This window comes from Diplotaxodon limnothrissa, linkage group LG2, assembly GCF_057381915.1.
Source record: "Diplotaxodon limnothrissa isolate DT_005_m linkage group LG2, D_limnothrissa_male_GT1.1, whole genome shotgun sequence".
In the NCBI taxonomy this organism is placed as follows: Eukaryota; Metazoa; Chordata; class Actinopteri; order Cichliformes; family Cichlidae; genus Diplotaxodon; species Diplotaxodon limnothrissa.
In genome coordinates, this window is record NC_140597.1 from 36,870,669 (window position 1) to 36,885,585 (window position 14,917).

The 14,917-nt window shown below is 39.3% G+C and overlaps 1 protein-coding gene across 1 annotated transcript; it reads right to left on the reverse strand.

Annotated features, from left to right (window-relative positions):
- Nucleotides 1–1,407: 1,407 nt before the first annotated feature.
- Nucleotides 1,408–14,212, reverse strand: slc9a6a (solute carrier family 9 member A6a). The gene is made up of 16 exons (XM_085372921.1): nucleotides 13,826–14,212; nucleotides 12,302–12,495; nucleotides 11,038–11,115; nucleotides 10,763–10,839; nucleotides 10,472–10,584; nucleotides 9,388–9,493; nucleotides 6,038–6,179; nucleotides 4,846–4,951; nucleotides 4,546–4,634; nucleotides 4,068–4,181; nucleotides 3,509–3,620; nucleotides 3,214–3,367; nucleotides 2,849–2,879; nucleotides 2,662–2,747; nucleotides 2,184–2,289; nucleotides 1,408–1,890 (listed from the first exon to the last, which is right to left on the reverse strand). Exons 1-16 carry the CDS (start codon nucleotides 14,115–14,117, stop codon nucleotides 1,618–1,620), a joined length of 2,073 nt encoding a protein of 690 aa, XP_085229047.1. The 5' UTR covers nucleotides 14,118–14,212; the 3' UTR covers nucleotides 1,408–1,617.
- Between the last annotated feature and the right edge of the window lie 705 nt (nucleotides 14,213–14,917).

The window sequence follows — 14,917 nt, forward strand, 5'->3', positions numbered from 1 at the left end:
AGAGGCTCGTGCCTGGATGTAGTTTAATTAAAATACATCCTAAATTAAACAGCTCAAAGACAGTTTGTAGATTTAATTTCAAGTAATGATGTAAAAGGAGCATTTCTGTGTTTCTCGATGTTTTGGACACCACAAGACTAGAATTGTGTTTGGTTATATTTGACAGAAGGCAGATATCTTTAATCTTTACGGCTCATTATTCAAAAAAAATGGGCAACTCACATCACATTGATCTTCATGAATAAAAAATTTACCTAAATCATATTTTTTCCTGAAACACTCTTTAAGGTCTGTGCAACTCTGATGCGCATTGTTCACTACTCTCATTTTTTTAAATTTTTTTTTACACCAAATAATTTATTAAACAACTGCTGGCAGATGAATGAATTGCTGTTCGCAGCCCTACCAAAAGCAGATAGATAGTTCTCATTAAGCACAATATCAGTTGTACGCTCTTAATACCACTGTAGCAGATAATTTAGTCTCAGATTCATGTATCTAGATGTGTTGTTCAGGTTCATTGAATGAGAAAATATAGACTAGAAAATGGATATGAAAAAGGTGATTCAGCTCACAAACCTCTGTTGCAAAAAGAATACAAAACACTTTAAGGTCATCTGCATTCAGATTTCATAAAATGTAAAAATGCAGGACAGAAATGGCACTAAGCGTTCTCGCCTCATCTCATTTGGATCTCGAAACAACAGCCCTTCGTCCTGCCATGAACGACAGCAGCCTCTAAAATAAGGTGTAAAGTCTCCCTCTATGTCACAGTCAAAGGTCATTGGGAGAGATCCACATGTTCACTGCCTGGTTACACTGCAACACTGGCATCACATTGTTACACACTATTTACAAGCAAATAGCACACAGACTGACAGCCCAAACACGCACTAAGTATATTGCTACCTTATGGACAGAGGTCTTTGTTTTATGTTGAGCATTTTTTTATCTTTTTTTTTTAACAATGGAAAAGTGAATGACTGACCATATTGAATCAGCTCTGCTTAACAGAACTAATCCAGTACTGGGCTGCCAAAAACTACAATTCCCAGGCACTTGATTGTAACCAAATTTACAGTAACGTTGTCCACTGGGTCAGCTTGCCTCTGACCCACAGAGAGAAGGCAGCAACATTCAACACAAAAGCCCTCAATCTCCCAAACTAAGAAAACAACTAGCATCCTCAGCATGCATATAAAAGTTATAGTACTCTTGGGATATACTTTACACCGACAAGTTAGCTAGTGGTTGCATTTACACACTGACACATGCTGCTAGATCTCTGTGCAATGCTACAGTAAGGTGACACAGAAATTTAAGCTGAAATGATTTAAAACTGATTTATGAAGAAAAAAACTGCAAATAAATATGACTATATTACAGTAATGGCAGAAAGGTGTGGAAATAAGCAGAAAGACAATGAGGTAGAGACGATGATTTGCCCCATAGAATATGTGAGAAAATGTGGCAAGAAGGATGGAACAAAAGTGCTAGAGAAAAGGGAAAAAAAGCAGAGAGAGGTGATAGGAGGAGACTCAGGTACTGGTCTTTTGCTCAATGGCTCGGGTCAGGGTGCGTCGGACGGTTGTCTGGGTCTGTATTCAAAGACTACTTTCACATCCGCATGCGGTGGTGGGGCTCTGTGAAGGGCGGCTCCGAGTCGTCCATGGGCAGCACCAGGCGCGTGCCTCTCATCACCAGCTCGTGATCTCCGTATGCTAACTCTCTGTCCAAGTCATCAGAGGTGGCAGCGCCAGCAAAGGCCGGGCCGCCGCTAGTGTGGGCGCCACTGGCGTCTGTACTGACTGTGATGTCGCCATATGTCAGGTTGATGTCACCGTCTCTCAGGATGAGGTCAGAGTCGTCATCCTTCAGCTGGCATTCGTTCTGCAGGAAGAAGAAACACAAATTGTTCAAAGAAACACAACAAATTTGGGGAAAAAAGGATGTGACTTTAGCACTCCATAGCTATTGGATGAAATTGTGTTCAACCAATACAATTATAATTTTGTCCCATGCTTTGTGTTTCCTTATCCATCCAATGAGACAATGAAAATTGAAAATGAAAACTGAACCGTTGATTCATGACCGTTTTCCATCTGGTAATATGGGATTAAAAAAAAAACAAAAAAACAACACAGTTCAGTCAGAAATAGCTCTTGTATAAACCAGCGTCTGACCTCAAAGGCCTGAGGGCTGGTGAGGAAGCGAGCGAGGGGGCCGCAGCAGGGAGGCAGCGTGGCTGTGAGAGGGGGGCCGCTGTGAGTCAGGATGGGCTTCAGGTAGCTGGAGGGAGGCTCGAGTCAAGGACATAATGCGCGTGAAATAAGCACTAAAAGACCGCTATTAGACACAAAAAGAAAGCTCCTGGTACGGTGTGATGAATGCTTAATGAATCCCAGTCCTCAGAAGAAAATGTTCCAAATTAAAGTAATTTCATAAGGTAATTTATTTTAAATGCATAGAACAGTCTGACCTTCATATTTCAGAGCCAAAAGATGACCTAATGTGAAGTTAAGTCTGTAAGTGGGGCTCCCTCTGCTGCTGGTAAGTTGAAGTGAAGTCATTAATGAGTTATCACATATTCAAAACACTACATGTATGGTTTATTTGAAAATTATTTCTTGATATTAATAACACTAATTAAGCAAAGGATACTTGTGGTCGAAGTTGTACCAAATTCTGAAAAGCCAGGCACTTTCTTGTTTGGTGCTCCTTCTCTCTGAACCTTCACCAACACTCATCTGGACAAAGACAGACAACACTGTTTAGGTGTCTTGGTTTCCTTTACAGTTACTTTCCACCAATTACATAACTACAACACGTTTATAAGTGCCACACTCACAGAGTTATCTTGATCCGAGTCCACTCCCACACTGTTAAAGAAAAAGAAACACGTGTAAATCAGCTGCAGTCGTAAGCTGTCAGAGCAGAACAGTGCTGTGAAGCATGTTTCCCCCGTTTTACAAGTTCACCAGCAGGAAATCTGCTTATTAAAAAAAGACAAGACAGAGCAGCACATTCTTCAAGACGTTCAATAATTGTTCGAATACTTGCCTGACAGGATAACTAGATGAGTTAAACACCCGGCATCATAAAGTCAAAATATTTATAGACAAGCATCAGACTTATTTGTGAAATTTCCCCACTGTTAAAACAAATGCTAACTGCAAATCCAGTCTGGACTTTGCAGAGGAAGGATAGGCATACCGTATGCGCTGGCAGGACAGCATCTGAGTGGTACCACCCCCACAAATCCATACAGTGAAGAAGACCACGAGCAGAGTGGTGGAAAACATCATCTGACGAGCATATGTTGCAGTGTCCCTGATGGACAGTGCAAAGGTCATTGCACCTCGCAGGCCTAAAAAGCAGAGCATGGAGAATGTTGTATACAAGATGAGATAATAAGCATCTCTGTTGGTTATATTTCACTCTGTTAATAAAGGAAAGCGCTTTGCTTAAGACGGCACATAATAAACATCCTTATCCGTACACCACTAACCTGCAAACATCATCATGTGCTGGAAGTTGGATCTGATCTTGTTGCGTCGTCCCAGATTAAGAAGGAAGGAGAGAGGGTAAATGTTAGCGGCTCTTCCTATGAATAATGCTACCTGGGTAAGAACATGGTTAAGGACAAAAGCAAATGAGGTGTGCTGTCTCCTGCCTATTTACTACTTGGTGGTTAGTTGTAATAAACTTCTTTTGTTCCCTTTAGGGAGTGAATCATCTGCCTCAATCTTACCCTATCCCTAGCATTTTCTTCTGTTATACCAACCCTCTGCATGTCCTCCTTCACTTCATCCATTAACCTCCTCTGAGATCGGTCTATCCTTCTGTCTCAAATCACCCTGGACGCTAGTCTCCAGCCACTCCACCCTGCCTACACTCTCTTCTTCACCTGTCTTGTCCACTGTGATGCTATATAAACTCATCTGCCTGCACTCTCGCTACTCCTTGCATGGTCACCTTTCCATCTGTCTCCCACTGCTGTAGATAATGCTTCAAGCCAAGGATTAACATGGCTTATGTGAACTTGGCAGGGCCATGTAAAAAGATACAAAAGCTCCAACGATGAACATCGGATTGAAGACATGGTTTTGGAACGTGAAAAGGGTCAATCCCATGTAGGAGAAAATGAAGTTCTCTGCCAGGAAATTTAAAAGTTCAAACAGCTGCAAAAGAAAAGAAACAGCATGCTTTACATGACAGCTGATATCCAAGTATAGATAGATGTATACAATAAAAGAAAAAGCTAGAGTTTCCAATAAATGCTGTTAAACTTGGATTGCATGACTGTGATTGTAATTAAACTTAAAATGCCGCTTTTTTATTCGCTATGTCATAAAGACATAGAAAAGTTTTGATTTTTGTGTCTTTACCTGTTCAACAAACCTACAATAGCAGATAACTGATAAAGCAATCTGCAGTTTTTGTTTAATTTTGAGTCTCCATCACCCTACTTCACCATAAAACAAAACAAAACAAGGAAAACGCAATACTTAAAGCATCTAAAAAAAGAACTGAATAAGTAGTGACCTGTTTGGTTCTGTCCTGAGACTCAGGAGACAGATTGTTGTAGGTGTAATGGGCCTGAGTGATTCCACAGAAGAGTACTGCTACCACACCTGCAGCACACCAAAGGGGGACGGAGACACACAGAATAAAGATGGGATCAATACGCACTGATTTCTATATGCTCTGATGCATAAAGCTTCCAGCTGGACACAATTACTATTACGGTATTATCTAAATTACTAATCTCATTTTTTGTTTTTGATATTCTGGTAATTACAGTATGCCATACACGTAGAATGTGTGGATCTGTGTGTGTGTTACCTGTGAAACCACAAGCCTCAGCCAGTAAGAATGTGCTCCATGACATGAGAAAGAACAGAGCTGTTTCCAACAGCTGGAAGTCTCGCAGCTTGGTAAATTTAGTCACGTGGACACCACAGTCAAAGAATTTAACGACATACTCAGATATTGCTAAATCCATTCATGTTGACCTTTTTACAAATAATTCAATTCTAAGACATTAAAAAAAACAAATAAGAGAACCAATAAAGTTCTGCTTTCCATTTGAAGTCTGAAACTGTTGGCTTCTAATGAGGTTAATGTCAGAATAACGTTACACAATCATTTTAATCAGCTTTTTTTGCATTTATTCTACATTTTCATATAGTATTTCACACAAACTAATTTAGTGCATGGTATAACTGAGATACTGATGATAATGTTTCAGTGTTAAGAAGCTAACCATTTTAGAATTGAAAACATGTAGACCGGGGTGGAGAACTCCAGGCCTCGAGGGCCGGTGTCCTGCAGGCTGTGTCCTTGAGCCAACACAGCTGATTTAAATGGCTAAATTCCTCCTCCCAGAGGCCTGGTAATGAACTAGTCATTTGATTCAGGTGTGTTGACCCAGGGTGATATCTAAAACCTGCAGGACACTGGCCCTTGAGGTCTGGAGTTCCCCTACCCTGACGTAGACTATCACAAAAACATTCATGTAGCCCTGCTCAGAATGTAAAAAAAATGACATAGATGCTGGCCAGCTAACACTAAGGCTTTGGTGTAGTTAAATCTTCCCCTTTATGTCCTTAATAAAATGGACACGAGAATAAATTTCTTTGGTTAATGGTGACTGTGACCTTATAAAACAAGTCTTTGGCTGTGACACAAAATTCATACGCTAACTTTAGCAAGGGAACAAACAGAATGAAGTGATAAAATATTGATGCTTTATTCCAAAGGACAAAGGTCCGGTCTGAACAAAAACTTTACAGGTTGAGTTTAAAATGCCAAAATAAATTGAAAGAACCTTCATGTCCCTTTTTGTATTTTGGAACTGAATTTGATTGCACTTTTTATGTACTTGGTTTGAATGAAATACACTATTAGGAGTTTCTTGATATTTATGGCACATGTGCGTATGCTCATTAAGAGTCTGTTTGCTGTTTAAGCACTGCTACAACAACATGTAACTTATCTAAATAAATGCTACAACCAAACAAACGAAAAAAGATATGAGAGCGGTGACGATTCCAGTGGCGACTCCTAGTGCAAATGAGCCGCTGAAAACTCCCAGGAAAATCCCAAAAGACTTCAACATCGCCATAACCTCAAAGGTGTGGCTGTTGTCTCCTTCTGGTTGATATGCTACTATAGAGCTGATATGAACACAAAATACAAACATTTAATGGCAAGTATTTATGCAATGGCAGGGCAAATATTTATAAGTGTACCATATACAAGTTAATGCCTGCATTAGTCACCACAACACAGGGTAGTGTAAATTTAAATTTAATGTTGCTGAAACAAAAGTAATTAAAAAAATAAATATCTCTCAGGGCTCTCAAAATTTCAAAATCCCTGGTAGCCCTTCGGGCAGGGACTCTTCAGTTTTTGGTAGCCCAAAATAAATTTAAGTAGCCCGAATAAAAAAAGAGAGCAATTTTTTGATTGATGTTTTGTTTCCTTTACAATATTATACATTAAAGTATAATATTGTAAAGGAAACAAAACATTAATCAAAAAATTGTTGAAAAACAAATTACAACATTGTATAAAAATTACAATCATCAACTCAAATACTTGGTTCTAATTGAACAGAAATTTCTATGAACTTGTAAGAACTGTGTAGGACATGGATCAGTCTGTGTCAGATCCTGAATTTGAAATTTCCACTGAAGTCACGGGTAAGAGGCAAGTGGAACCAAGATCGAGTCCATTTGCTTTTTGAAGTTTGCAAAGACTGCTAAATTGTGCCAGTGGTAGTTCACTCTTTGCAACATAGTACGCTGTTTTAAACAGATTTTCAGGTTTGTTTTTAGTATGTTATTTGCAATTGGTGTTTGTTCTGGGAAAGATATTGCAGACTGAGCAATAATGCATTTCTTGCATTTCTCATGGGTTCTAATGGGGGCCTTTCTTAAAATGACTGGTCCCAGTAACAAAGGCGCTTGTCGACTCAGAAATCGAGAGAAAACCAACAACACACCCGGCAGAACATTATGTTATTTACACAGGTGCACATAAGTGGTCCGCATTCGCTGTCAAAATAAAAGACGCACACCAGATAAGAAGTTGCAACGCGCGTTTGCGTCCATATAAAAGGCGATCAACCTCTCACATGTTTAAGCTTGCTGCGGGAGATTTCACTTGTCATGTTTGCATAGTAAGCTAACGATTGATAAGACGATGTCAGAGGAATTGGTGCGCAAATTATCATCACTCACAGATCAATGCTGTCGCTCTCTATACACAGTTCGCGCGATTGCAAAGTGAAAGCAAAAAACAAGCGCAAATTCAAACGCGATTTCAATATGTCACATATTGACAGTGGCTCATCGATGCCAATGACATAATTACCCAGCTACATTTCCGAAAGAATGCAAAAGCATTGACATATATTTTTCCTTCCTATGATAGCCCGACGGGCAGGGCAGAGATAGATTTTGGTAGCCCGACTGGAAAAATCGCTAGCCCCAGGACGTCGGGCTAGCGATTTTGCGAGCCCTGTATCTGATTGAGGAATCACTCATCTTTGGAAAAGAGAGTTTATTACAGAGAAATGTCTATTTCCAAAATAAAAGCTATACTATACGCTTCTTCTGGGCTATATTCTCAGCAGCATATTGTAGCGGGGCAGGGCTGTTCGGGGTTCTGTTTGTACAGTTATGTTTTGTTTATGTTGCCATAGTGACGGGTGACGCCCTCTCGCTGCGACGGTGTGTCCTTCCGGGGTCAGAGGGCGCCCTGTGTGTTGTTGTTGTTGCTGTGCGGTTGCCGCGCTGAGCAGTTAGCTAGCGGCAGTGTTCTTCTGCAGATGTCAATAAACGGCTGTGCTCCCTGGCTAGCTCACGGGAAGCAAGACCAAACGACACCTCCGTCTCCACCTTGTCTGAGCTCGCCACAATATTAAACATATCAGGTCCCCATAAGGAGAATCATGTGCTAACGGCTGTCTAAATGACTCGGGTAAAGTTTGTAGCATGCATGCTTGTTGCTTTTGTCTGCTTCCACTTGTCTTTGCACTAGGATGATGTCAGCGTAAACGTGCAGTCATATTCGTTGTGTTCCCACTAGTGCTGTCAGCGTTAATCTCGTTGAAATGACCTTAACGCTACGACACGGCAAATCTCCGTTAATGAGCTACCCCTGATCGCCCCGTGCATGGGGCTAGACGGCCAACACGTTAACGAGCTAACTGTGCTAACACACTAGTTCCCACCCATGTAATTGAGCATTGCATGGCACATCCAACATACTGTTTTACTTTAGTCCATGACGCGCTTACCTTCAGGGTCATACGAAAACCAAAATAATTCCAAACGCCAGATCTGAATGAGGGTGGGGGAGGTTCATTTTGCCATGTTGCAAGGAGAGCTTAACTTCTGTCTCGCTGGCTTGCCCTGCGCTCTTCCTTCTGACGATGCTGTCTGTGTTGAGCGCTCAGTGGATCTGCGCTCGACAGTGCAGCCTAGGCGGAGTAGTCGAACGCAGATTCACTGAGCGCTCAACACAGACAGCATCGTCAGAAGGAAAGTTGATAAAATAAATTACAAATTTTGTATTGTTCAATACATATGCGTACCGAACCGAAAGCACTGTATTGAACGGTTCAATATCGATACGAGTATCATTGCACCCCTAATATACACATATATATTTTTTAACATTATGCTGAAGTAGTTTTGTGCTCAAATGTGCTGAACTTGGCAAAGGTTTATTTCCAAATAAGAGATTCAGATCTTTGAATAAATAGCTGTATAATAAATAGCTATTTGAACCAAGTGTCACAGTAAAATAACATTTGTTCACCCTCTCTCTTCACAGCCCCCACACTCGCAGAACAAATCACCAGGCATTTTGTCTATAAGCATTCTGGCTTTCTGCCTTTCCCTTGGCTCCCACAGTATCTTCAAAGAAAATAGGAATGTGCTCTTAGCTGACTCATAACATCAAAAACATTTAACCAATAACAGAAAAAAAAGAATAAATAATGCAATGTTCTGCATCTCTGGTTGAATAGCCAGAGTCTTAAAAACAAATGGCCAGTGATTTGTCATGTTTATCTCAAGGCACTGCAAAAGCACACAATGCCATGCTCTACTTAGTGCACCCGTTCAACGGGCCGGTCTGAGTGTCTCCACAGGGCCGGGCCCCTCCAGTCTGCCTGCGCTTTAAATTTACAATTCTGTGGAAATTACAGCAGTTCCATGTGGCGGGGGACAAAAACCAAGTCAAGTGTTAGTTTAACAAACCTGTTTCACATTTAACAAGGTGTTATTGGGAGCTGATACCAGGTTAGTAAAAGGTCACAGGTCCATCAACAAAAAAAGAAACGAAAAAAGAAAAAAAAGGGAGACAACTTACGAGGACAGAACCACGGCCACGGCATCGTTAAGCACACTCTCTCCAAACAGTAATGCGTAGAGATCCACGTCCACCTGCAGCTCATTAAAGATGGCCAGGACTGTCACTGTGAGGCACAGAGAACATACGTCAAAATTCACTTCCAAACGCTGCTATACAATGTTGTGCAAAAGTCTTGAGCCACCTTTATTTCTTTACATTTTGCTTGGAATATGGGTGCAGCAATTTATTGCAACATCTACAAACATACATGGAAATATGGTATATAAGGGAAAAAACAGATTTTGTACAATTTTAATGAGCTTTAATTGGTAAGACCAACTTTATTATTTAAAGCTTGAACTCTCTTAGGCAAAGCCTTCTTGTCTTTTCTCTAAACAGTCTTCAAGAATACTTCTCCAGGTTTCCTGAAGGATATTTAAAGCTCTTCTTTTGGATGTTGGCTGATTTTGTTCAATTCTCTGAAAAGATGATGCCACACTGCCTCAATAATGTTGAGGTTCTGGCTCTGGGGAGGTTAATCCATGACAGTGTTCTATTGTGAGTTTTTCTATCCAAGTATGCTTGTACAGCACTGGCAGTGTGCTTGTGATCCATGTTATGCTGAAAAATTAAGTCCTGGCCAATCAGACAGATCAGACTCACTCACTTTTGCACCTCTCTCCTGACCTCCTCCATACAGACTGACAATGGCTACAACTTAAAAAAATTCAAATCTGAATTCATCACCCAATAAGACTTTTTTGGTAATGATTTCAGTCCAGTTGGCATGCCTCAACTTTTATCTCTATTCCCCTACCATTTCTTATGAGGCTTTGAATAACAGTATGTGGACTCCTTGTTAAGTAATGTCGACACAAAACCGGTTCATTCTTTGAATTACATACATTTTTTACTTTACTTATTCATGGCTCAGTCTCAAGGTGCTGAACAAACATAAAAACATTCAGCTGAAAATGTCACTTTTACTGGATGCGGTGTGGTGGTAGAAAGGCCTTTTGCACACTACTTTAGTTAATATATGTAACAATGTGCTTTGAGTTAGTAGAAGAAAACTTTTAAATCTGAGAAAAATCATATGTACCAGGGTCTGTGGCAGAGACAATGGCCCCAAAAAACAGGCAATCCGTGAAGAAAAAGTCTCCATTCAGCTGGCCCATCTGCTTCATTAGCGTCACACAGCCATACATCAGCAACCTGATGGAAGAAAAGGAAGAGCAGGTGGTTTTGTCCATCATCATAAACAACAATAACTTTAAATGTGCATAGTTGCACAAGGGTTGTAAAATCACAAGGATGAATGGCTTTCATGTTTTTGCTTTTTTTTTTTAATAATAAAATATTTTTTGTAATAATTGCAAATTAAGTCTCTTACCCAATAATAAAACAGGAAATGACTGTCCCGAGAAAGGCGTAAGCCAGGATGGATCCCATGTTCCGAAAAAAATGTCTCTGAAAGACAGAAGAGTTACCAGATCAGCAATCAAATGCATAAATACTATAAAATAAATTATTCATCTTGATGAATACGTAAACCCCTGCGGTCTATAAAGAGACCACAAATGGACATGAAGTTATTTAATTAAGAGCCAAATACATACTGAAAATATGTATTTAATAAATGTTGACTTTTTATATGATATACTGTACCCTTTTTAAGCTGTAGCCAGCATGGAAGATGATAGGCGGTAGAAGAATATTGAAGAACACTTCAGGGTCAAAGGTCACCTGAGTTATACAAAACACAGAACAAAATTACAGATCTGCATCAAAAGAAAATTAACAAGTTGTTTTCATTAATATTTCTTTCTATGCTGTTGCATTTTTGGATTGACTAAAATATCAGTTAATCAAAAATGACCCATATGGGGCATCATGACACAGCTTCCAGGACAATAAACAAAAAAACTACTATAATAGTAAAATGGCATGTTACAGAACGAGGACAGCTTCTAGCCACATACATATACACACACTAAGGCTAATGCCATTTTTAGATGCTAAATCTAGAGCAGTGCTACATTAAAATCAGTATGTGGATTCAATCTCTGACAATGGATTAGATGTATTCATGTTTGGAAAACAATCCTCAATTTCTGAGCATGAGATTATGACTTAAATAGATTAAACCTGTTCAGCAGATTGTTTACTTGTTTGGTGGTTAGAATAGCGTCAAGAATACTGCTTGTATGTAATTGTGCAGCTGTTTAACTGACAAAGTACAAAGTGACAAACACACCCCAGCACATGACAACCGTAAAACAAGTACTTTTATGGTTTCTTTTACATTCTGTATCACTAATAAAGGCATTCTGCCAGTTATTTTAACAGAACATTTCAGGCCCTGTTTAATAGTCTTCAAACTGATTTGATCTAGATGTAGAGCTATTGTTTTAAAATTGAAATAGCTACTTAATATTGATAATAAAGAATTTGTATTACATAAAGAGAAATACAAATCATTCAGCTTACAAAAAACTAAAACCACCATTTAATCCCATTACAAATTAACCTATGATTTCTCTCTTGCATTGGTTAGTTATGTTGTATTTAAAATATCAGAAGGGTAGCTGGTTTTGATCATCGGTGCTTGCAGATTTAAACATCTGCTATCATTTCAGTGTAAAATAACTGATAATTATGTCTTTGCTGATGATTAAATCATCTGATTGCTCCAGCTCAGGGGTGGGCAATGAAGCTTCTCAAGGGGATACAGGAGAAACTGGGACTCTTGTGGAGGGCTGTACCAATAACTTATACACAGATAAAATTAATACTGAGTTCAATTTACTGGCACCGTCCTCCACAACAGTCCCAGTTTTACATAGTCCCTTAGGAAAATAATTGCCCATCTCTGTAACACAACTGCTTGTATGTAGACATCAAATTCAAATAATAACACGACACAGTATACCTTGCGCAGCATCTCATTATCCTTCATGTCGTTGCCACTGATCTCCCCTTTCAATGTGTACTCGTAGAACTTGCCGCTTACATTGACCAGCAGAGTGGCAGGGCTGGCATTGACCTGGCAATTCAAGGTGATGTTGCCAACATCCAGAGGAACATGAATGATGCCATAACGCAAAATCACTCCAACAATTAAGCCTGGGGAAAAATTCATAAAAACGAAAGACAAAAAAAAAAAAAAAAAACAGGAGAGAGAGAAGAGTTGATTAATACAGGATTTTTAACAGTTTATGGCACGTCGCCACAGAAACGGATGGCGAGTGTAGTTTCAGGCTACCTGATACTACAGATGGTATTAAATGTTTCAGTGGGATTCATTTGTACAAAAAAATATTTTTAAACAAAGGTCTACTCTGAACATCACACACGTACCTAACAGCTCTGGATCTCAAATTAAAGTCTTAACACATCCATGTGAAAATAAATTACCCTATCAGATACTGTACCAGCAAATTAGAATTTCAATTAGTTTAGATTAGATTAGGCCATATTGTCTCCAGTGGGAGAAATTTGTCTTGGACAACCGAGGGGAATATGTCACACAAAATAACACAAAAATCACAACATGTCTGGTATCCTGTACCTTTTTTCCAGAGGACTCATATTCTTTATAAAAGATGGGATTTATATCTGTAGTGATTTTCCGTCCCTTCTTTATCACCGACTCTTTAAATATCTCATGGAGAGAAAATGGAGGCAGGATGACAATCATCTTTCCAGCTATTTTGATCAAATTTTGGATTTGTGATCTGATCTTGACCTAAAATGCTCAGATCAAACATCTGTTACTATTGGTAGTAATGCATGGTTTGGTAACCATGTAGTAGACAGTAATGTCACAGCAAAAATAATAGCATAATGTTACTATCCGCCCTATGGAGCCTTCATAAAAACTAAAAATGAGTCATTTGTGAATGTCTAGACTCTAAAAGCTCTGCACAGCCAAGCAGAAGTTATTAATTATCTGTTAAATGTGAAGCAGCTGGGTTGTGAGGCAAAATGTAAATGATTCTACGGTGGCACGACCACTTCCTCTTCTACAGGTTGGAAGATTTCTAACAATACTCCTGAAATTCAATATACAGAAGTGGAAGCAAAGTCCAGTTACACACTCATGATTGGCATTTGTCCAAATAATCACTTGTGACTTGCACGAAAAAGCAAAAGCAAAAACAAGTTATTTAAGAACTAAAATTCAGTAGGATTCATAAGACAGTATTTGTCGAAACTGCTTAGGTGCTGAGATGTAATTTCTAAGATTAAGCAGTGTAAAAGAGGCGTCCACTGTCGTTAAATTACGCTTGCTCAATCACAACATAAACCGGAACAGTCCTGCAGCATAAATGTGTTAAAAGGGGCGAACTTATCAAGCCTGGTGTTGACATTCGTCTGTTCAAAATCTAACTATTAGGACACAATGAGTGTAACAGCTCGGATGACGTCTCTCTGTCACGATGGACCATCTTACCATAAATCATTGCCAGCCCGGTTTCGTGGAGAAACCTGAACCGCCGATGTTTGAACAACCAGATGGTCAGGATGGTGAGGGTGAGGAGCAGGATAAAGATCAGCAGGTCAGCGCTGTCTTGTCTGTGGCTCTCCTCAGCCTTTTTCTCAGTAACGATGTTCTCCATGGCACTGTCTTCCTGAGGTGATGATGCTCGGCAAACACTGATGCAAACAGGCAGGCTTACTAGCGCGAGCAGCCACAGCGTCCTTGTTGCCCTCCGGGCACTGCTGACAGTCACTTTAAACACCATTTCGGCTTTCGGCGGCCAAATGCTGCAACGTCGCCGAAGGTAAAAAATAAACTTGTGCAAATATTATTCATAAACGAAGGGGAGTGGACAACAGAAAGACGACAGCAAAAGAGAAACCAATTCCGGCCCGGAAGGGAAAAGTAATTTTTCCAGAAGGTGTAATTTTATGTTTCAAATTAAAAGCACACCACCGTACCGTGGATGGCTAAAATCAACGCCAGTGGAAAAATTTAATACCGCAAAAAGAAAACCTTCTAGATAAATAAAAATGTCTATCTGGCAGTTTTCTTGGAAGTTTGCTTCTTATTAGCGCTGATAGTTTTCCCCGAAATCTTTTATTATGAAATATTTGACGATAGCGTGTTTACCGGGAAGTGAGTCCAACAGTCCTTTAGGCTATCGATTTGTGTCGTATTAAAAAATAAATAAATAATAATAATAGTAAACCAAATATAATAACGAACTTAGCGTTTATTTTAGATTACGGTTTAATTACAGTTTAATTCTTAATAGAATAACTTTAAATAAAAAATAGCCGCATATTTCCTGTGGTATTTCCTCTTTCCTACTTCCTTCCTACTCTTTTACTGACAGACCATTTAGCGTAACGATACGAACATCAAATAATAATTTTAAATATTTATAGATACATTTAACTATATTGGATAAAGAATATTCGTTATTTTTTTGTTTTTTTAAAAGTACGATTGACAAGTCTCGTGATACAGATGGTCGCGTGGGACGTTCCAAATTATCGGAATTTTTATATTTTACTGTCATGCGCTGAAAAACAAACTAAC

Coding starts and splice junctions, on each gene's coding strand:
- slc9a6a (XM_085372921.1), bottom strand. CDS start 14,117: ATGGTGTTTAAAGTGACTGTCAGCAGTGCCCGGAGGGCAACAAGGACG. Junction 12,496..13,825: donor CGGGCTGGCAATGATTTATG/GTAAGATGGTCC, acceptor ATTTTTCCCCAG/GCTTAATTGTTGGAGTGATT. Junction 6,180..9,387: donor GTGGCCGTGGTTCTGTCCTC/GTAAGTTGTCTC, acceptor TGTTCATATCAG/CTCTATAGTAGCATATCAAC.